The sequence below is a fragment of the Mustela lutreola genome, chromosome 1 (assembly GCF_030435805.1).
Source record: "Mustela lutreola isolate mMusLut2 chromosome 1, mMusLut2.pri, whole genome shotgun sequence".
NCBI lineage: Eukaryota > Metazoa > Chordata > Mammalia > Carnivora > Mustelidae > Mustela > Mustela lutreola.
The window spans coordinates 192,046,180-192,069,152 of NC_081290.1; the positions used below are offsets into that span (position 1 = coordinate 192,046,180).

General features: G+C 43.5%; 1 protein-coding gene across 1 annotated transcript in view; it reads left to right on the forward strand.

The window, feature by feature from the left end:
• LOC131837366 (tubulin-specific chaperone cofactor E-like protein) overlaps positions 1-22,973 on the forward strand; it is a 157,887-nt gene that overhangs the window by 75,166 nt on the left and 59,748 nt on the right. Inside the window, exons 9-11 of the mRNA XM_059183469.1 lie at positions 14,232-14,296; positions 17,448-17,581; positions 20,281-20,568. Of these exons, the coding sequence (XP_059039452.1) occupies positions 14,232-14,296; positions 17,448-17,581; positions 20,281-20,568 (487 nt within the window). The remainder of the gene's footprint in view (positions 1-14,231; positions 14,297-17,447; positions 17,582-20,280; positions 20,569-22,973) is intronic.

Genomic DNA, 22,973 nt, shown 5'->3' on the forward strand with positions numbered 1-22,973 from the left:
AGTATACTTGCAAGGTAGACATATGTCAAGACATCCAGTACCGAAAGATTCTGGGACTCCCACTAGTTACTAGGATGCATGTAAGTCAAGAAAGTTAACCTTTGAGAAATGAAGTCACTTTCTCTTTACAACTCTCCTCTGGAAAGGAAGTTAGTTATCTGTGGTCTCCAACTTAGAATTTCAGAGCTCAAATTCAGCCAGTTAACTTTTAAAACCCATATAGGTCATTTCTTATTCTTTTAGCTCTTTTTAAAGATTTTATTTATTCCTCAGAGAGAGGTGGTTGCAGAGGGAGAAGCAGGGTCCTCATCGAGCAGGGAGACAGGACTCGAGGCTCCATCCCGGGACCCTAGGATCACTACCTGAGCTGAAGGCAGACACTTAACCGACTGATACCCGGGCACCCCCATCTACTTTTAACTTTTTAATGTCACCAGAATTTAGGATCTGAGTTAATCCCTGAAAGGAATAACATACCATACTGTAACTCCTTAAAATATGGTGAGTGAGACTAACACTGGAAATCTTTAGCTTTTTTTGTTTAACAAACATTTATTAAAATGTTCAAATATATATATTTGTCATATATATGAATATAATAAGGAGAGGTTCTCATGCTAGCCTCCCAACTTACTCTGAACTAAAGAGAGCAACGCAACTGGGGTTTTTTACAGTTTAGCACTATTCTGCTGAGTCAGTGGCATTTTTACAACCATATTTCAAAATACTGAAGCAGTGGCCTAAATAATAATTGATCCCAACAGCGCAAACTAACAAAAGGAAATCAGTTCTTAAAATAAGAATACTACTAACTGTTCAATGTTTTGTCTTGGGCTTTTCTCTGATGTGGCTTAGGCACCTGAATAATTTGCTTGCACTCCATTTGAAGGCACAGCTATTAAGAGGGGACTAACAAACCCAAAACCCAGGAGGAAGGAGAGCCCTAGTGGACAGAGTTGCTGTTGTATGAATCCTTGCCAATCCATGTCCGAGCTTACCACGCTTCTTTCTCACGTTTCTTCTAAACTCGAATAATGAACATTTATTACACCCAGGACCCATACTAGATGCTTCACCTATATTTGATCTTCATGACATCCCTATGAGGTTAGCACTGTTGTTATTCCCATGTTCTTACTCGTGAAGGGAGTGGCACACAGATAGGTTAAGTAACTGGCCAAAAGTCACCCAGTTGGTTAACAGAGTCAGGATCCAAACCCAAGGAATCTGGCTGTGGGATCCATGCATTTAACAGATGCGATGTAATACTTGCTGCTAAAGTTCTCCATTACCCTCCACACTCATGCACACACACGCGCGCGCGCACACACACCTTTATTGTCAGTCTTTACATTTCATTAAGAAGAGATGTTTCACAATACCCATCTGCTAAGTTGATTTGCTCTGTAACAACAGCACTGATGTGGCCGCTGGCTCTGAATCCCAACTGGAATTTGTCCCCATGCTCTGTCAAGAATTGGGAGATGACAGTTGGTGTATGCCCTATTGTCCTCCCTGTTCCTCTGACAGGTCATTTGGACATTTGTGATGGGCGCCATTGACAAGAATAAGTTAAACAGTAAGTAATATGAGGCAAGGAAAGTAAGAATTTGGTTTTTAACCTGAGGACATTCTAGAACCTTAAAACTTCATTGCAGTAAACAGTCAAAGGTACGAGAGGTCACTCATTTTGAACTCCAGCTTCGATCAAAGAGGCAACAGTGTTTAAGTGGACTGAAAACGGGTGTTATCAAGGAAGAAAAAAAAATGATTATAAGTGAATGCAACCTGTTGCAAAGGTTTTGTTCCAGGAAAGGATGAGGCTGTCACTGCTGTTGTTTCTCCTTAGAATGTAAGGAAGCACCTTGTGAAGAATGTAAATATTGCTTACAAAATAGAGGGGACAGGCTATCTGTTGTGTTCTGCAAGATCTAGATCTGCCAAAAATTACAATGCGATTTCAGTTTGTCAGTTCTTACAGAGACTTCATCCTTGGATGCTTTGTCATCACTGTATGTAATATAATTGAGGTGTTAAGTAAATGAGAGTGAGAGGAGGGCAGACAAAAAGAAATACAGAGAGAAGAGAAAAAATGTTTTCTGAAATATCTGATACATTGGAGGGCAGATGTAAGCTCTACTCCACTATCGAGGAGTAGAAACAGGCCATTATGAATTGCTTTGGCTGTGTTAAAATTTGGTTTGGTTTGATTTTTCAATTTGTTTACAAAAAAAAGTCTCTTCAAAAACCATCTGAATCTATTTTCTAAATAGAAAATACTCACATAGTTCAAAAACCAGACAAAAAGATGTCATACATTAGAAAATCCCACTCTAACTCCCTGTCCTTCACTTTTATTAGTTCCTTATGTGTCTTTCCAGAGTTTACACAAATAATAGCAAATAATATAACTTGTTCCCCTTTTATACAGCGAAGTTAGCATAGTATATGCACCTTTTTACATATATTATACGCACCTTTTTTTTCACTTGAAACATATCTTGGAGATCTCTGTAGCAGTACATTGGGAATCACACTGTCCTTTGTTTGCAGTATAATATATAATATTCCATTTATAGACATAATTTATAATTTGTTTGGCTCAACCCTCATTGATAGACATTTGAGTTTTTCCTCTTCCTTTCTCTTTCCCTCCCTCCAACTCGCCCTCTCTTTTATTTACTATGTTCAGTTTGCTGCAGTAAACAGCATATGTTCTCTTACATACTTGAAATGAATCTATAGAATACATTTTTAGAAGTGGGATTGCTGGATGAAAAGGCCAAAGTGTTTGTAATTTTGGTAGATGTTGCCAAATTATTCTCTGTTAGTCATACCTAAAAAGAACTTTTTTTCCCCCGGCTTTATTATATGTCCCATCCCTGCACAAAGACTTTACTGATCTTGTTCTTGATATATGATTCCTGGTTTGTGCAAGCAAGCTAGGGTCCTCCCCAATTAGGCATGCAAAGCTAGGCACCAGAATTCAATGCATTACAAATTTGCATGAGCAAATTTGTATGAGCCCTGCACATCGTCTGTCCTATGAGCCATCTTTCCTCTGGAGTCTAATTTTTTCATCATTGGTGAGATTTCACCTGTGCAGGAGAAGGTATATGTATTATTTATCCTTAACAATGTATGAGCATTTGTTTCAGCTGAGTGCTCTTGAAAAGTGATGGATTAATAGCCCTGATACCCTCTGCTTATTGTCTACAGGAAGCTTTGATCAGAGCTGCTTCTCACAGATCAGTGCAATTCTTTCAGAGGAACGATTCGGTACTACGTTGTGAATGGGGAATATAGTGTGTCTGCCCGCCCCCCATCCAGCTCTGTCGCTAATGTGCCGGCAAGGATGTTAGAATAATGCCCATTGTGAGCTTTTTTGGTTATATGGGTCTCTGTAGAATTAACTATTCCAAACTCCTTGGCTAGATACAGATACTAAAGTCGCTTTCAGAAAATATCTTGGAGTGCTTGTTCAGATTTCAGAGATGACCATCTTTTATTAGATCTTATATCTAGAGAACCTTGCCGATTAGTTAATAAACATTAGTGAGTGTCATTCAATGTGGTTTTCAAAGAGCCAATGCCATTTTTCTTAAAATTAAGCCATATTTTTTTTTTTAGCTTAGTCCAAGCTCAGTATTTAGAATGAATAAGATCAGCCCAAAAAGAAATATTACTTAAAGGCAAATAACATTAATTCTTTAAAAAGCAGGTTCCAGGTCATTTGTGTACAATTTGGACTCCCGATATTTCCAGCTTGCAGTTAAGTGATTATCACCATGATACTAATGTATATGAAAAAATTTAGAAATAATTTTTACATCAGGTTTTGTTTTGGCTTTGTTTACTTTGCTTATAAGAAACAAAACTGAATGGCTTATATCCAAAAGACAAGAAATAACAAAGGTTGGTGAGAATGTGGAAAAAATGCACTGTTGGTGGGAATGCAAACTGCAGTCAAATGCTCTACCCCTGAGCTATACCCCCTGGGAATACAAACTGGTGCAGCCACTCTGGAAAGCAGTATGGGGCTTCCTCAGAAAACTAAAAATAGTGCTACCATATGATTCAGTAATTCCACTTCTGAGTGTTTACCCAAACAAAACAAAAACACTAATTAAAAAAGACATATGTTTATTACGGCATTAGTCACAATAGCCAAGATAAGAAAGCAACTCCAGTGCCCATTGATAGATGAATGAACAGAGAAGAGGTGGTGTCTATACACAGTGGAATATTACTAAACCATAAAAAGGAAAGTTTGCCATTCATGACAGCATGAATAGACTTAGAGGATGTTATACTAAGTGAAATAAGACAGAGAAAGACAAATACCATATGATTTCACTTACAGGTGAAATCTTAAAAAAAAAAAAAAACTAGCAACAACAACAGAGAGACAGAAACAGACTCATAAATACAGACAACAGGGATGCCCAGGTGGCCCAGTCAGTTAAGCATCTGCCTTCCACTCAGGTCGTGATCCTGGGGTCCTAGGTTCGAGTCCCGCATCAGGATCCCTGCTCAGTGGGGCATCTGCTTGTCCTTCTCCCTCTGTCTCTTCCCCTGCTCATGTTCTCTCTCTCTCTGTCTCAAATAAATAAATTGCATCTTTAAAATCAAATAAATAAATACAGAGAACAAACTGGTGGTTGCCAAAGGAGAGGGGGAGGATGAAATGGGTGAAGGTGATTAGGAAGTACACACATTCATAAAATAAATAAGTCACAGAGATTGAAAGTACAGCACAAGAATACAGTCAAGAATATTGTAACACTCTTATTATCATGCTGCGCATTTTATAATGTGTTTAACAGTTGAATCACAATGTTGCATACCAGAACCTAACTTAATATATGTTAACTATACTTCCATTAAATTTAAAATGTTTTTAATTCAGAAAAGATGAAAACCCAAAAGAGTACACGAGCATCCCAGTTTATGAAAGTTAATCTAGTTATCTAAGAGGGAGGATTCCAAGGCAGTAAGAGAAGCAAACATCCAGACGTGATGCCCTTCAGAATCGTTTCATTCTGAATGTCTTTACTGTTTAGGAGAAGTCTTCAGGAGCATAACTGCTTCCGCATCAACTCTTCCATCTCAAGGATCCTGCTATGGATAACTATCATTTTTCAGGGAGAATGTAAGTATAGCCTTAGACGTAACCACCTTATTGAACTAGATCTAGGAAGTCGAACGTCATTGAATCATTGGTTAAGGGGTAGAAACAACTACACTCCAGAAATATCTGGAACCTCCGTGGCAGATTATACAACAGAGCAAAATGTTCTGTTGCAGAGGGCTTGTAAATTTATTCAAAGCACCAGCATCCGAGATTCAGTTCTCTGGGAAGCAGATGCCAGAGTAGAGTTAGGAGCGCAGAAGGCTTATTGGGGAGGAACCTGTGTGAAAGTGAAGGGGCAGGAGGATTGGACAGGAGGGCCACAGACCATGCTGTAGACCTGACAGTCTGCCAACTCAATATGGTGCTCTGGGGCAAAGAGGAGTCCTGCCTGGGGCCCTTGACCAACACTTTTCTCAGTCATCACTTGGGGAAACACAACAAGAACATAACTTCAGCTTGAAACTGATGTAAATACTGAAGGAGCCAAAGGCCGGAAGCTGTCAGCGTACCATATCCTTGTGGCAGGAAAGCATTCCTTTCTCGAAGGCGGATCTGAGCAGTGCACTTTTTTATCTACCATAGACTACTCCATGCAATGTGTAGATCCCACTCTACATGATGAAGGCCACCTCCTCTCACTCTCTGGTGGCTCTCTTTTCCTGTGTGGAACCTTAGAAGAGAGCGGTTAGGGGAATGGACTATAGCGCCTGTCACTGCAATTGATTTCAGGTTCACAACTGGTAACCATTGTCTCCTGCTTCCGCTGTCATCTTATCACCTGAGCCGTCACCTCTGCTGCTCTCAGTGTTTACCTAGTGGTATCTCCAAAGCCCTAATTCCTAAGCAGTCTGAGGCCCTAGGAAACATGTGCTGCTCAGACTTAGGCAGGGGAGTACGAAGAGCCACCAAAATGGGTCACCTGAGCTCCATACACATTATCCCTTAAATCCATCATGTCATAGCAGCCCCATCTCCTCCTGCTCCTCGGGGCAATGACCCCTAACAGGATGGTAGCCCATCTTCATTCCTGCCAATCTCTGAACAAAGAGCCCAAGTGCCCAAGCAGCAGCGCAGCCATAGCTTAGAGCTCCTTGGGACTCTCGCTGTGTCCCCCAGTAAAAGTGTGCCCTCCTGGGGACCAGGATGTTAGTCTGCACAACCCAGAGATGAGGATGGCCAGCACAAAGTCCCTTAGTAATCATTGGGACTAGTGGGAAGCAGGACCACCCCGGCTTCCACATGTTGGTTCCTGACCCATGTATTCTTCTTCCTCCAGGGGGTGCTGCATCATATGACTCTGACTCAACACATGGGCAGTACACTAGAGGGTGGTATGCCATCCTCTCAGTATCCTCTCCAAGCCAGTGGCTCCCCTGCTCCTTCGACCTTTCCTCTCAGTGCTGGAGCCGGTGGCATCTTCTGTGTCATGGCATTTGTGCTCCGCCAGTGGATCCTATAGTCATGAGCCACACTCGCATCCCCTTTCTATAAAGTGGGCTCCCTAGTCCGATGTTATTTTGCATGCAGTTCTGTGCCTAATGATCAGGCATTCTACAGACCTCTTACTAATGGTAATGGCTGAGGGCCTGTGGGCAGGAAAGCCGACCCATAACATGGAGTAGGTCCATTCCTGGGGGAAGGAACTACTGGCCCCTCCAATGCAGTCATTTTGCCTCCACGGGGCCAGCTGGTCTCCCCAAGGAACAGAGACACATGGCGGGCTTAGCTTTCATCTCTGTGATTGGCAGGTTGTATGCTCAGAGGCAACAGAAGCTAGGCCAGCCTTGCTGAATGGGAGTTCATGCCACTGGACCTATTCCTAACCTCTGTCCCTGTTGTGTGGCTACTTCTGGCGTGTCTCCATCTTACCAGCACTGATAGAGGCTGCCTCACAGCAATTGGTATAGTCATTTAAAAATATATTTTATTTATTTATTTGACAGAGAGAGACACAGCGAGAGAGGGAACACAAACAGGGGGAGTGGGAGAGAGAGAAGCAGGCTTCGTCGAGCAGGGAGCCCGATGTGGGGCTCGATCCCAGGACCCCAGGATCATGACCTGAGCTGAAGGCAGACACCCAACAACTGAGCCACCCAGGCACCCCTGGTATAGTCATTTTGTCTTCTTGGTTGTTGAGTCCCTCTTCAGTAGTGGATGCTGGGTTTTTTTTGCAGGTGTCGCCATATCATGCAAAGATCTTCCCACTTCGTGTCCATTCCCATCTGTCTATCCACATGTTTACTCCAGACCTCCTCATCACTCATTTTCCAAGCATTTTTCTTCCAGATCATTGTCTAACTAGCTATTTGATTCACCACTGCCTGCAAGGTTGTGCATGGTCTAACCTCAGAACACTTCCCCTTTGACACAAAGTATGCAACAAGATATATTACCACAAGTTCCACACATTAGGAAGATGTCCCCTTACCATTGTTTCAAAGCTACCCCTGAGTGAGGCTGTAACAGCCACCATCTGCTTTAGGCTTGCATACGCTCCCCAAGCTGAGTCATCTATACACCAAGTTTAGGATCTTCCCTCCTCTTTCAGCTCATCGTGTGCACCCCCCACCCCACATATATTCATATGTGTCATTTGGGTTTGGGGCGTGTGGTGCAGCCATGGCAGGTGGTGTGGAGTCTGTGCTGCGTAGTCAGGCAACTCGCCATTGCCAGTCCCAGATTTACCATTTCCGTCTTATGATAGACTGCTGTTGGATCCCCCTGACTTTATGACTCGGTGGGTCCAATAGGACCCAGGTCATGATGGAAAGTTCTGGACACCTGGTCACATATCTTGGTCAAATGTTCCATCACGGGCCCAGTTACATGCCAGGAGTGGGTTTGCAGGAAATGTGGTTATTCTTTGCTACAGATAGCATGACCTTACTCTAAAACTCTGGGTGACTGTGCTCTGGTTCTCCCACTAGGGTTTGCAAGAGACTCCCCATTTTGTCTTTTTGTCCACCACTGACCTCTCCAACAAAGGGTCTACCAAACATATGACCCGAGTGTCAAGGTCACTTGAATTTAAGCCTAGAGCTACAGCAGAAAGCTCGTTCTGCTCTCAGCCTAAGTCAAAGTTGACAGAATTCCATATCACCGGAATGGGGGGCTGGAGCAGTTTTCCTAGTTGTGGAATGTGTGGCCTCCAGAACCCAAGGAAACCAAGAAAAAAAGGAAGAATTTCTTTGTAAGGAGGTTGCAAGATACAGTAATTTGTCTTTTACTTTGGAGAGGCCCCAGCATGTCCCTGACTACTGGATTCCTAAAAATTTTACTGAGGGACTAGCCCTGAATCTTTGAAGGATTTATCTCCCATCTTTTGGAGCACATGTGTCTTCCCAAGGCCTCTTGGCTATAGCCTTCTTTTGCTCATTTTGCCCAGTCAGCTTGATGGTACCGAGTAATGACTCAAGGCGATGTTCTATAAGATCCAAATAGTCCATATCTCAGCCCCAGGGCAAAACTATACATGTATATTGCTATCTGGCCCATTTGGATGTGAACTACTTCTGATTCTCGTTTCTGATTCAAACAGGAAAAACAAATGTATTTGCCAAATGAATGGCCACATACCGTGTACCTGAATTGACATTAATCAGCTGTAGCAAAGACACTATGTTAGCACAGCAGCTGTAAGTTAGCACTACTGCTTGGTCGAACTTGCAGAAGTCAAGAGTCATTCTTCAGGATCCATCCTGACCAGCTAAATGGAATATGATTGAGTCACCACCCTTGCTCTGTAAGAGTGAGCTGATCTTTACTATCCTCCTCCAACCCCCAATGCAGTGCTCTTGTATTTGCTACCTTAGCTGGAGTGGGGAGATCCATTTCCTTCCTTGCTATGATGGCTTTTACACTAACGACAAAGGGCCCAATGGGCAAAGTACATCAATCCCAATTCCATATTGGGACTTGGAAAGTGACATCCAGGTGGTCTGTAGCCCCTGTGGACTCATGATAAGCTGGACTTGGCCAGAACCACTTTTTTTTTTTTTTTTTTCTGGGCCCTAGGTGTTCCCACTCTACCAGGGTCTTTGGGTTTTAATATTAACTCAAACCCCCTGTCCTGCAGTCCTCCAGTTATGTAGGCATTCTCCTTACATCTTTCTTCAGTCCCTAGAGTAAATGGTCAGAGGTCTTTGGGGGAAGGAGTGGGAGAATCATTACCACACATACTTGTCATGGTGTTGAAGGGTCCTTCTCTTTGGGAACCTGGTTACCTTTTTAGTGTACGGGATTCAGATTTGAACACTGACTCAGATCTACCAACTGAGCAAGGGATCAAACATTTTAGGGGTGGGGAGATAATTGCCTTCGGTCTCTTGATCAACAATTTCTGCACTTTTTGGATTATATATAGTAAGCAATCCCCTTGTCAGCTGCTCATACTTTGCTCTGGAATGCCATGCTCCATTAATCATCTTCTTAGCTCTCTATGGATCAGGCCCTCTTGGCTGCCACTGTGATCTTCTTGGTCACTTTGAAAATTATGACCCCCTTTGCTTCAGGCAGTAGAGTGCTGCCCCCTGGTCTCCATGATTTCAGGGGCCCATCTTCTCCACTGCTATCAGGTAGCCAAGTTTTATGATCACTCTCCTGCCGTCAACCCAGGACTGCAGAAGGGAGCCACCACTGATTTTCTTAGTGATGCTGGTGCTTCTCTCACCAGCGTATTACTGCCAGCTTTGGTGGAGGATGTCTCTGTCCTCTGGGCCTTCCCTTGGGACATGATCATTTGGTGGGTCTCCCAGACTCACGTAATGTATCTGACCCAGCATGTTCACTTCTCTGAGCATTTCATCCCTTCTACCGTCTGCCACAGTAATTCAGACATTTCAGCATCACTCAGTGTGGGCCATCACTTTGTTTCCAGGCTTCCAGGAGCTGGCCTAGAACTGAGTTTGCTCTACCCCCTGGGCTTCTCGAATGTTAAGGTCTGTATCCCTAGAAAGTGCCTCCAAAAGTCCAAAAACTTTCCTTTCTTCTGTTATGGCCCAGACTCCTCCATTGAGCACCCTCACAATCCAGTCCCATAGATATTCCCCTTCCCCATCCCGTGCGAGGATGTGCTGGTGGGTCCCACAGCTCCTTCGGGGTGTGGTCCCTCTCCTCCCTCAGGCCCAGCATCTCCCTGGCCGGATTATGCTGCCACTGGACCTTGATTATAGGCATGGCAGTCAGAAGAGGAGATGGGAACAGCTTCTGGGGAGAGTGAAACCTCTCTGTTGTCTCCCAGTGCTGGGAGAAATGTTAGCTCTTAATGAGGTAGAGTGGGACATGTCTGTCTTGAGAAACCTGGAGAGTCAAAATCTTTGGGGGTATTTACCCAGATAATGCCATCACACATGCACTCACATGCACACACATATATGTATGTACATGTAGTACATATATGTAGTACATACATATAGTCAATTCTATATATGCAATTATATATAGAATATATTAAATATACATATATAAGCTTTTTCCAGTTAGGTCCTAATTTTGGCATACTAATTTTAGCATGTAGTCTTCGTCAGCTCCACTAGGCTCTCCAGAGCAAAACTGCCCATTAGAGAAGGCTTGCCTTGGATGGAATGTTCTAGACTATTGTTCCACCACTGCCCCAGTCACTGACTGGGGGGCTGCCCCAGGAAGAGTGTGCCCTTGGCTCCTCCACTGAGGCTGAGTCTGAAGGAGCTAACAGTTGGCCACTGATGGCCAACCACACTTCTCACTCCATCCATTCCCACTGGCTCAAAGCTGATGAACTCTTTCACGGAAGAGGCACAGGAAACCTAGGAAATACAAGACAAAACAAAACAGTCAGCACGTAAGTTCCCTTCCACTTGTTTTCAGGGAGTTACATTTTTTGGTTTTGTTGGAGGCATCTTTCCTCTTACCTGAAAAGCAGCATCGGTCTTTTGCCGCCTTTGCAAAGCACCCACACCTTGGGTTACTAGCTCTGAGCCACCCCTCTCCACCGCCACCTTAGGTCTACATCTTGTTAAAAATCTTCGCTCACTTCTCATCTTCAACAAAACCAGCCCTTCTGCTGATGTGACATGGCAGAAAAGGAGGCTTTTGTCATTCTCCTGTCTGTGACTGTTGAGCGGACACCCAGAACACACACACACTGACCAGCTTCCCAGACCAACCAGTGATAAGCCAGGCCAGTCTCTCCTCAAGCAGCCGGCACCAGCCTGCACCCAGATTCTCAAAGTCACTCTTACATTACCTGTGAATATACACTACCGTCTCATATATTTGGTTATGCCCAGATGGCATTTCTCCCAGTCCTGCCTTAAGGATGCATTTAATAGGGGTCAAAAGGACCAAGATATAAATATCCTTGAGTGCATGAAGAAAGAAAACCAAAGCAATTATAATGCCATGAGTAGTTTTTCAAATACAGCCAAGTGTTTTGCTTTAAGACATTTAGGTTGACTACATGAGTAAAGCCTTAGTACAGACTAGGCAAGGAGAATGCTTTTCTAGGAGGTCTTGGATTTGCATTTAATTTTATTTTAAATCAGCACCCCAAAAGTTAGATTTTCTGTTATGTAGACATGTGCCTTTTGGAAGTAAATAGTCCTTTGACATCTGTAAGTAAATCTACCTGGAAAATTCATAATAGTAGAGATAGAGTAGGTTTAATGTGCACGACCTACTAAATTATCATGTGTTTGGGGGAAAATACTGAATAAGGCAGACTAAAAAATTAGTTCCCCAAGCACTCTCAATCATTTTAGAACAACTTGCTCAAAACTGAAATCACAATTTTTCATACAATGGGCATTTAAATGTCTGGTCAGAGAAAAATCTGGAGGAGTTTTTGAACATTTTGACTTACTTTATGCCTTTAGGCAGACTTCCTCAATCTGCATCAAATGTAACATGTCTTTACCTGGCTCACAATGCCTCTTAAATTATTCACTTACCGCAAGTTTTCGTCAGGAGACGCCTGCCACCCCCTTCTCCCTCCGAGGACCCTCCCGGGGCATCATTGGAGGTTTTCAGGAAACGGTTTGTTTTTTTCCTGGTGAAAGAGCATAGCTTGCACTGGTTACCTCCTTGGGGTTTACAGGAACATACCCTGGCCCTATCAGGCTACACACTGGCATGTCAGAGAGAAAAGGGAAGGCATAAAACCTAGAAAAGTTTGAGAAAGCGCCTTTAAATACTTGATGCATACCTGTGAAAAAACCAGAGTAGAGCCTATCTGTGGCAACTGTTCAAAATCAGAGACACAAAAAAAGACGTTAGTAGACAACCAACTTCATTTAAATGTTAGAAGCAGCAGCTTTGTTTGCAGTTCTAATCCCATGCTGGTGGATGCTAATTCTGTAACATTATACAGTTGTCTTTTTTTTTTTTTTTTTTTTTGGTACAAAGGTAGAAGGGGGGTGGGTTCTTTTTGTGTTTTTCAGTGCAAAGTGATTCTGATCAGAAAGGACCAAGGTTTCAGCTCCAAGTACCTGACATTTCCATCTGAATCTACTTGTTTTTTCTTTTTTTTTTAAGAGGGGGAAAGAAAGGTCTAGTTTTTCAGGAAAAGAACCTCTCTACGCAATCCTGAAACTGATCTTTAGATTTTCTTTTCCTTAATCAATAGAAAAAAACTTGATTGCAACCCAACACTTATCTGACTCTAGCACAGGACTAACTGAATTTTTGGTTTTACGAGGAGGGCATTCAGACATCATTTCAGGAATCAGAAATTATTGGCAGCAAGTAGGGGAGAACTGACATGAATTCTTGTTTTACCTAATTTTTGCCTGGTTTACCAAGAGTTGGCTTAATATTTCTGACAGTTCCTCCAGTCTCTGCAGAACAGGTTAGTGACATTTTTTCATAAATACAAATACTTAAATGCATCCTCCTTACTGCTCTCTGAACCGTCTCCCTAAGGGCTCAAGTTTTCACCTTGCACGGCATCTCCCTGTGCTACAGCTATGGGTGATCTCTGCTAGGCTTACTACCATTTTCAGCAAATGGACTAATATTTATTATGTGCTTGAGATCTCAATGGGTCTGCCAGATAGTGAAGATTTGCAATAAAACTCTCCCAGGGTAAATCCACTGATTTTCCAAGAAAATTTGGCTGAATTGCAATAGCTTCCAATAATACAAGGAGGGTTTTTATTTTTGAGATTCTGTTGTGAGCAAACTGCCCGGTCTCCCTGCCCACCCGCCCCTGTCACCCCGTACTTGGTTCTCCCACAGATGTAGGCAGAACTTGGAGCCTGTGTGTATGTTTGCATCTCAAACATATACGGAGCAGCCCAGGACCATCCATGCTTCTGACAGAGGGTAAAGCTGCCAGTTCAACTGATCGTAACTAAGATGAGACGAATTCACTTTTGTGATGTTCCTTCTTTAATTAATTTGCCGGTACTAATTACTCCCTGCGTCCTGGCTTCTATTTTTATTGTAATTCCAAGGATCAATCCCCAGCGTGGTTCCTTTTTATGACCAATGTGGCTGTCCTTCGTTTCACTATGGAAAGTCGGTGGACAGTCTTACATTACCTGTGAATCTGGTCAGTCCTCCAAAATAATGGATTGGCTCCATCCTGTAGAGAAGGCGATGGCAAAACTCTAAATCCTCGTAACTACAGAAACACTTTGTGCTGTAATCGACTTTCATTTGATCCTGATTGAAAACTGTTTTAAACATCAGGAGAGCCAGGTCTTAGAGAGGATGCATGTTTATTCTAGAGACACAACACAGGACCTGCATCTTTAGACTCCGGTCCTATTTCTCCTGCTTGATAGCCACAGGATAGATCGGTCTCCTTTACTCTTGGCCACCCTCATCGATTCCATATAATTTCCTGACAATTTGGATTGTCTTGTTATACTTCCAAACTGGCTTCTCCTGGGGTGGGGGAGGAGGGAGGGAGTTTAATTTGTTCATGAAGCATTGAACTTGGGAGGATCTGCCAGCATTTGGGGAATTTCGACCTGACGCAGAACTGTTGATGTTGTCATGTGAATTTATTCTATGATGGTTGTGATGTGTCTTGGGATTTGCTACCAGACACACCTGGTGTTCTATTTACTCTGGCAAGCTGGGGATTTTTTTTTCCTTTTTCTTTTTAAAATTTCAGGATGAATTATTCATCATTACTTAGAATTTGGGTCTCTTTCATCTTCGCACTCGTACGGCACCAAGGTGAGTACTACAGAATTCCATAAATCTCTTGATTAGCATGCTCTTGAATTTATAAAGAGATACTTTTGTTGGTACTGTGATCGTCAGGGCAGGTATACATGTGTCTGCAGATACAACAAGAAAAAGTAAATCAAATTCTGTTGTCGGGGCAAAATATATTAACTTTGAGTGATGTTCAATTACATTCTTATTTTTTCTTATTTAACTTCAAACGCAATTTATGTATGTGAGGTTGCCCCCATATTAATGGAAGAGGTCTTTAAAAGTCGTGCAAATAGTTTTCGTTAAAAGTATATGGTGGAGGTAATGTGTGTACCCCATGCCTGATCGTTGATTACAATTAGGGCATTTAACTATGGCACAAGTTTTAAACCAAATTTTAAAAATACACTTGTTTTAGCTCAAATCAGGAAGTCCCAATGGCATTCATGTCTTTAAGTTGTGAATCTCTGGCCTTCTACAATGGCATAAATCTAAAACTTTTGAGACGTGAAATAAGAAACTTCTTTCCCTCCCCGTGATTCCTTTTCTGTGTGGCATTACCCCCCAGGGGTAATGAGAAGTCGCAAACATTTCTTTCTACTGTTTTTGTATTTTAGACAAGAAAGATTGGAAGGTCTGTATAGATTTGAAACTTTTATGACTAACACTCCAAGCCACCTTTGCTTGGTTTGTTGAATTCAGTTGCCACATGATTCCAAGTCTGAGCAAACAGATCTGTAAGACATGCGTGGCCCTAACATTTTTCTAGAGTTGGATAAGCTTAAACAGTGATAGCACATAAACAGCAACATGAAACCCCACGGTAAGGAGAGACCCACAGACCCTAGCTTCCTGCTCCCGCTCTAAAAATACTGTGTTTTATATGGTGGGGAAAAAAAAGTTCTGGGAACATAGTTAATGTTTATTGTGAAATTCTCAGCCTGAAGCCCGTGTGGGTAGGGACAGTCTTTCTTTTATTAACTCTGATGCTAATGATAGGCCATGCTGTTTACAAGTTCTCTTTTTATAAGAGTAGTGGCTTTGAAGGTGAAAACTACTGTAGTTTCCACCTCCTCTCTAACTAAAGCACCTTACTTATTCAATAAATACAGTATTTGTGTTCTTCTTAAAATGGGAAAAATTCGAGTGGTCCATTCATTCCTGTTTAAAATCACGAGCTAGTTAGGATTACTCATGGAGAGAAGAATCTTGCATATTTGCCTTACCTTCAGAGCAGAGAAAGAAGTTAGGGATAACCTCCATCAACCAGACTTTCTTGTCTCCTCCATGAAAAGTATGGATTTTCCCCCTCCTAGGCAAATTGGCCAGTGCTTTCCCAAACATGAATTAATCTTGTCATTAAAACGATTACAATTCAGTGTGAATTCTAGCTCTTATTCATGTTTGGGCATGGCTCCTGAAATGTTCCCCATGAAGGATAAATCCATGACATGATTTGATTTGTTATTATTAATTTGAGAAAGTACATCACCCTTCACATTTATTAAGTGCCTAGGTGTAATACTATGATAGGGATTATAAAGAGATTAAAAAAAACCCCTACTTTCTAGGAATTTGGAATTTGTTACTTCTGTGTAAATATGAATTTTAAAGAGCCCTTTTGGCCTACTGATTGTGGTGTTAAATAAACTTCGGCAGAGGGCTCGTCTGATTGCAGTAGCTACAGCACCCCTTAGGGTTCAAGTTTGGTTGGTTTCCCGGAGACTTCCAGGGCTTGGGGAACAATGCTTACGCACGAATGCCTGGGCTAGTTTCCCTGCTTTCCTCTGATGGTAGCCATTGGAAACAGATTAGCTCTCTGACCAGACAGATCTCTCTGATTCCCTGCTCTAGAAGGAGAGACACTGGCCCTTGACCAGGCACTGCTGTCCTGCTTTCTGGCCACTCCGTATTCTCCCTTCCATGAGCTGTTGTATCCTCGCTAAAAACTCCTGAAGGAGTTGGATGGTCCTCGGGCCACATGCTTGCCAGCCTCTTAGCTCTATCAGGACCAAGCGGGGACTTTCCCATGGAGAGGCACTGACCTGAGAAGGGGGTATTAACTTCTGGATTACAGTAAGCAGGTACCTCAAAAAATAGGGCCAGAAAATAGGGCTGTCCCTGAAAACCAACAATATTTTTTAAAAAGGAAGACAAGATGATGTCCTACTGTTCTTTTTTCATTCAAGAGAAGAAAGGACGGCAGCAGAGAAAAGATACACCTCAAATGTAGATTATTTCCTAGATGCCACTGGACCTGATCATGAGTAACGTAGACCCTGGGAAAACCGTTGAATTTCTCTCACTGAAAATGGGTCACCTTTGCAAGGCTTGAGACGAGAAACTTCTGAGGAAGAAGCCACGTTGCCAGGAAGGGTGATGGTGTGGTTTACTGGAGGGGAGCTGTGTGTGTCTGTGCAAAGACTCTCACCTTTGACCAGGGTGTTGAGTAAGAGCCCCATGCAGCCTCTCCAAAGGGTTCTCGGGGCCCAGGCTCCCTCGTCCCAGAGGCTCCCATGTCTGTCTTTTGTAAACAGGAGCTGGGCAGAGAGCCCTCTCACAGGGCCAGGCTCAATGGAGGTCATTCACGGGCCAGTTACTACAAACCCTCTCCTCCCACTTCTGTCCTGGTTCCAACTGTTGTTTATTTCCTTCTGGGATCTGGTATCTTCCCCTACTGTGCGGCAGGAGGGAGGGGGCTCCTTTCAGGAAAAGACATGATAGTAGAAATCTGGAGCCAGAAGGGAGGTTCATAGGCACAGGGCCACCTTCTCCCAACCCGCCTTGTGATCAGGGATAAAGCTGTCCTACGCCATGCCAGACAGAGAGGCCCCTCTCTCAGGGCTCTGAGAGCTCCAGGCTGGGGTGATTTCACCACCTTCCAGCCCCTTTTAACCATTGCTTTCTTCAGAATGTATGGAAGTGTAGCAATGAAGCATGAAGTGATTTCTCCTAAGGAGAAATGGCATCGCTCCCATTCTCCCCTTTCCAGAGACAGAAGATGATGCATTGTGTACGGCTTAGGTTTAGGATAAATGAAAAGGCAGTCTGAATTGCATTTCGTCTGTAAGACTTACTGAAAGACGCTGGCTTTAGTGGGTGGGAGGGAAGGAGCTTGCCAAGCAGAAGACGGCTCTGCCATCTATCTAACCCCCGTCTCTCTCAACAGCTCAGCCCAGGGAGCTCATGTATCCATTCTGGCAGAATGACACGAAAACCCCTAAAGTGGACGATGGAAGCTCATCTGAGATTAAGTTGGCCACCCCTATTTTCTTCTTCGGCGTTCCTTACCGCACTGTCTACGTAAGTGGAAGAGGAGCCCAGCTGTTGCTCCGTGGCTCTCCCCTTTGTTTGTCATTAAGGAAAACATTTTAAATACCTTCACCCAGGGCTCTGGGAATGGAAGATTTATTGGCAGCCAGAACGACAAGTTCTGAGATTTCATGAGCTGATAGGTTTTATGATTAAGAAAGTCAAAGGTATATTTAATGGCTAATGTTCATAGTAGAGGAGTATACAGGGCAATAAATTGCTTTTGTGGGTGATTAAACACAGAAGTGAAGCAGAGGCCCCAATGCCACGAACATTATTTCTGCTACTCGACAAGATAAAAAGATACACTGAACCACAATAGGAGCCATATCATTTTTCTTTCCCTTCTGGGGGTGTGAAAAGTTTAGTCGTCTGCTGTTCTTCGGCTTCCTACCAATTTGGAACAGAGCCAGAGCACAGTAGAGGGTAATCAACTGTTCTATCTAAGTTGTTTGCAGAGAGGGCCATCCTTGTTGGGTCTGAGATATGCCATGGGGTCCCATCGTCAAACCTGTATGAAAAAATGGTGCCATTTGCTGTCAGAGCCCTCCTGGGCACCTGTGTCCTCAGGCTTTTTCTTTCTTGCTTGCTTGCTTTTTTTTGGCTCTTTGAGTTTGTCGCTGTTGAGACTATTGCACACTGAGAAGGTTCAGAGCGACTGAACCTGTCTTTATCTTGGGCCTTAAAGCCTGGGGTGAGGCCCACGTCGGTTCTATCACATCCTGTTTTATTCTGCGTCTTGCCTCGGAGGAAGAGTTGAAACCCCCACACAGCTGTCTCCAGCCATAGCTGCATCTGGGACCTCCATGGTCCCCAGACTTGGAGGTAGAACTTGGGGTGGACCCCCATCCATATGTCATTCCCTCGTCCGTGACCCAACCGGTGGCCCTTGAGCCACACCACCTCGGCGCCTGTTAGAAATGTGGCTTCTTGGAGCCTGCCCACAACCAGCTGAATCAAAGAAACTGGGAAGGGAGCCCAGTCATCTGGGTTTTCATGAGCCCTCCAGGTGACTCTGATGAACACGAAAGTTTGAGAACCCCTGATCTTAACGACAGAATATAATCAAAATACATCGGAGTCAATACCAATTCACTGTACTAGTCTGTGTGTTTTAGGGACAGCTGTTAACTCCCTAGCAAACACATTGCTCTGGCATCCTGGAATGCCTTTTGGGTTCCACTTACAGCAGAGCCTCTGTAGTCTCTAACAGCTGATTGTGTTGAGCTGATTTTGGGGATGAGGGAGGTGCACAGGACCTCCATTCTGGAAGCCTTAGTCTCCCAGACCCCTAAAAGATTTGCAGTTCATTGAGCTCCTCTTCCTCCTCTATTGTACCATGGAGTCTGAACAATTCTTGCCCTTGCAAAAGGAGGGTCCTTAATTTGGAGCAGACTTATTTAAGGGCAAGTTTTTCCCTGGGTTTCCAGTTCTTTGAGTAGTGCAATCTCTTTCAAGCCTCTGGGTTGTTCACTATCTCTCGTAGACAGTAGATTCTTAAAGTCCTTGTAGCTGGGTCTCCAGCTTCCTTTCCAAACCCCACACTTGCTTCCAAAACAGGCTGATGGACCTTTGGCCCAGGTGCTGATAACTTCCCTCTGGGATCCGGGGCACTGTCAATGTCCATTATATTACTGATTAATAGGAACATACCAAGCAATTGAAATGTACAAGAAAGTGATCTCTAGGTTTTCTGTATCCAGGAATTGCAAGAATCCCCATCCCAGACATTTCTGCTGTTGAAGCCATATAAACCACTAGGTGAAATCAATCTCATGGGGCTGCAGACACAGGCAGAGGCTGAACTGTGTACAGGTCCTGCATCCGTGGAGTGTACTTATTGACTGTGATTTGCAGTAGGTTTAGTCATTTAATAAGCCTACTAAGTCTTTTGCAAATCATGAAGAAGTCACCATAGCATAGTCATTTATACATACAATGTAAAGATTTCATGTCTCCATTTTTATGGAGAGATTATACGAAGAAGGCATCACACTGCAGGAACTTTCATGGAACTGGGGATCTGTAGGTTGTAACCTTGTCCTTGTTCTGGGTAGAGGGTGGTTGTGAAGTCAATCAAATCAATAGAAGTCTTTTAACTGCCTCCCTCAGAGTGGGATATGGTTAGTCCTGAGGTCTGCGTTCAATAACAGAGTGTTGTGCTCTGCTTTTGTCAAGGTCTAATATACAGCTCAATAATATTTTAATTTAACTTTTTGCTTCCATGAGGTTTTTGTTTTTTTTTTTTTCTGTTTTTCTGTCTATTTTGCATCTGTGATGCTGGATCGTTTTTATGGACCACATTACCTCCTGCCTGGCCCAACACACCCGTACACATGTGCGCATGTGTGCGCAAACACACACACACACACACACACACACACACACACACACACACATGCATTTGGTACGTGTAAATAGAGATAGCATAAAGAACATGAAAATGAGCCTGATTATTAATAAGAAATGAAGCCTGACCACAAATTGAAAGTGAAAGAAAACCAATGAGTCTCTCTGGAAGTAAACGAACCTCCTCGTGGCGTGGCAGAAGCTGGTGTTTGGGGGTTCTGATTCAGTAATTTTAAAAGTTGTTTTCATTCATGTGATTAGGCGAATGTCTGTCTTGGTCTGCGACTCTGAAGTTGTCACACTTTCGGAGGCACTGTGCCGACCCTGTCTTATTTTCGCAGGTGAATAACAACGGAGTAGTTTCCTTCAATGTGTTAGTGAGTCAGTTCACGCCAGAATCCTTCCCCCTGACGGATGGGAGGGCCTTCATTGCTCCCTTTTGGGCCGACGTTCACAATGGAATTCGAGGCGAGATCTATTACAGAGAGACCATGGACCCTGTCATCTTGAAAAGAGCCACCAAGGACATCAGGAAGTACTTCAAAGACATGGCCACCTTCTCTGCCACTTGGGTTTTCATCGTGACGTGGGAGGAAGTCACATTTTATGGAGGGAGCAGCACCACACCTGTAATAATTCACATTTTCTGTTTTCCGCTTCATATCCTGACATCTCATTCTTGTCCCTCTTCACCACTGTGACGGGGTCTAATTGTTAGAGCTGAGGAATGTCAGTTTCTTGAGTTAAACTAATGAGTCTTGCCACCCACTTTCCAGGAAACAGAGGGAGACATCATACCCATCCAGGCCAGTCAGCAGTGATATCTCCGACATGTCATCCCCATCACTAATCATTACGAAATGTCTACAAAGAGCCCCTCCACAATTTCCTTGCAGGAGGTAGTATTCCGATTTTGCAGAAAATTGATTGAGGCCCTGTGACCTCAGCCAGGCCACATGATCAGGGACCCATCAGGAACCCAAAGATCCTTTTTTCTTGCCAGAGACACAAATGCTTCTCTCTATCAGCTGATTTCCTTCCCCCTCCCCTGCTCCCCCCCCCCTTTTTCACAAAACCTTGTAGGAAAAGAAAAATAAGGGACTGGCTTTGGATATAAATGACCTGGCTCGTTTTATTACGTTATGACCTTTTTTAAAAAAATTGTGACCAGGTCTGGAATTATTCATATTTGATGCTAATTGAAGTGGGCAGTTGAAGCGTTTCATGAATAAAGTTTCAACATCTGCTCTGAAATCCCAAATGAACAGTCAAATAAAAGTCAAATAAGAAAGATTATCACTGGCATTATCGCAGAGATAATCAACTTTCTACATAAAGGGGCAGAACACAGTTTTTCACGAAAGCCTGCAGCTTGTTTGGGTGACTTTGGCAGCGGAGACTTCTGAAGTCGCAGACTCGTCTCCAACTGTATAATTTCCAGTAAGCAAAGGCACTAAAAAAATCTGCCCTCTGCTTTCTTAGCATGATTCCCAATCCCATCTGTTTTCCAATTTCTTTGGCAAAGAGTCAGTTGTTTAGGGATGGAATAGAAACTACCGAGCTAGAGACAGAGGGGGACAAGCGTGGGGCTGGCCATCCCTGGCTGCCCCTTGGTGAGTACGTTGTGTGTTATCAACTTCTGACCCGACCATGAAGGTGCACTTTACCACTAAATGGTTCTGGAGAACAGAAAGACACACGTTTAACCAGTGGATGCGTTGGCTAGAAATAACCTCTCAAGAAGCATACATTTCCCTCTCTCACGTTATGGATTGCTAACGACTCCTGGGGTGATGTTTTATGTCCTTTAAACCTCATACCTTACAGCGTTAAAATGCAGGATGCCAGCGATCGATAAATTTTAGTGTCAGTGGGGGAAAAAAGAAGGAGAACAAATGCCCATCAAATGCTGACCACCATTTTTTTTCAAAAAAAGAACTTCCATTGGCCATAAAAATGGCAAGATAATTTAGATACCTTCTGCTTTGTACTTTGGAGTAGGTTTCTGGGCTAGGTAAGAACTCTTTCAATGAGGATGAATGAGGGAGCATCTAAGTGCTTTGGGTTCCTTGGAGAAAAGACAGTTCATGTCCATCCATCCCCATCTTTGAAATGGACTCCTCTCCCACCTCCCATCACCCCAGGACTCCCCTCCTCTGTAGGAACACATCATCGGGCCAACTAAGCACTTGGCATAAGTCTCTTAGAGGTGGTGGGTGTCATGGAAGACCAAGAACAAGGCAGAGGGATGGGGACATGTTTACTTTAGGGAAGGAAAGCTAGTATTTATTGAGGGCTTACTGGGAACCCAGTGTGGTGATAAGCCATTGTGTGTACCATCCCACAAGGTTGTTGTGTAGTAAATAGAACTCTTTCTGCCTGCAAGGTCAGGGTATAGCCCCAAGAAGTTAAGTGACTCACCCAAGGGGCAAACAAAGAGATCTGAACTTCACAGGAGGCCAATTGAGGTTCAAACTAATGTCCTCTAACTCCCAGTTCCTGACGTGGCTCCTCCAGGCATCAACGTAAGTCCTTCAAAGTACAAAGGGGCTTTTCAAGAATTGAAAATGCAGTTTCTTTTTTAAAAATTTATTAATTAACTTTTTGCTATGTCCAGTGAACCAGCATATAGTACGTCACTAGTTTCTGATGGAGTGTTCAACGATTCACTAGTCGCACATAATACCCAGCGCTCATCACCACACCCGCCCTCCTTAACACCCATCCCCCTACCTCTCCCTTCTGTCCAAAAATGGATCCAGAGGGGTCTTAGAGCGAATGTTGAAGAGATATGTATGTGTAGGGTGTGTGAGAGCGTTCGGTGAGCCAGCCCTTGTAGTATTCTTAGGGTAGTTGTTTGGTTTTTGAGGTAACTTCCAGGTTGTTCCCAAGAGCCACTTGGGCCAGAGATCTTTCCAACTTTATTTTAGGAGAAGGGATTTACTTCCTGAGGGAAAAATCCTGGTCTGGAGCAGGGTTGCCCTTTAACCTTGTATGACCTTGACTTGATGCCTGATTCCAGAACCTGACCCTG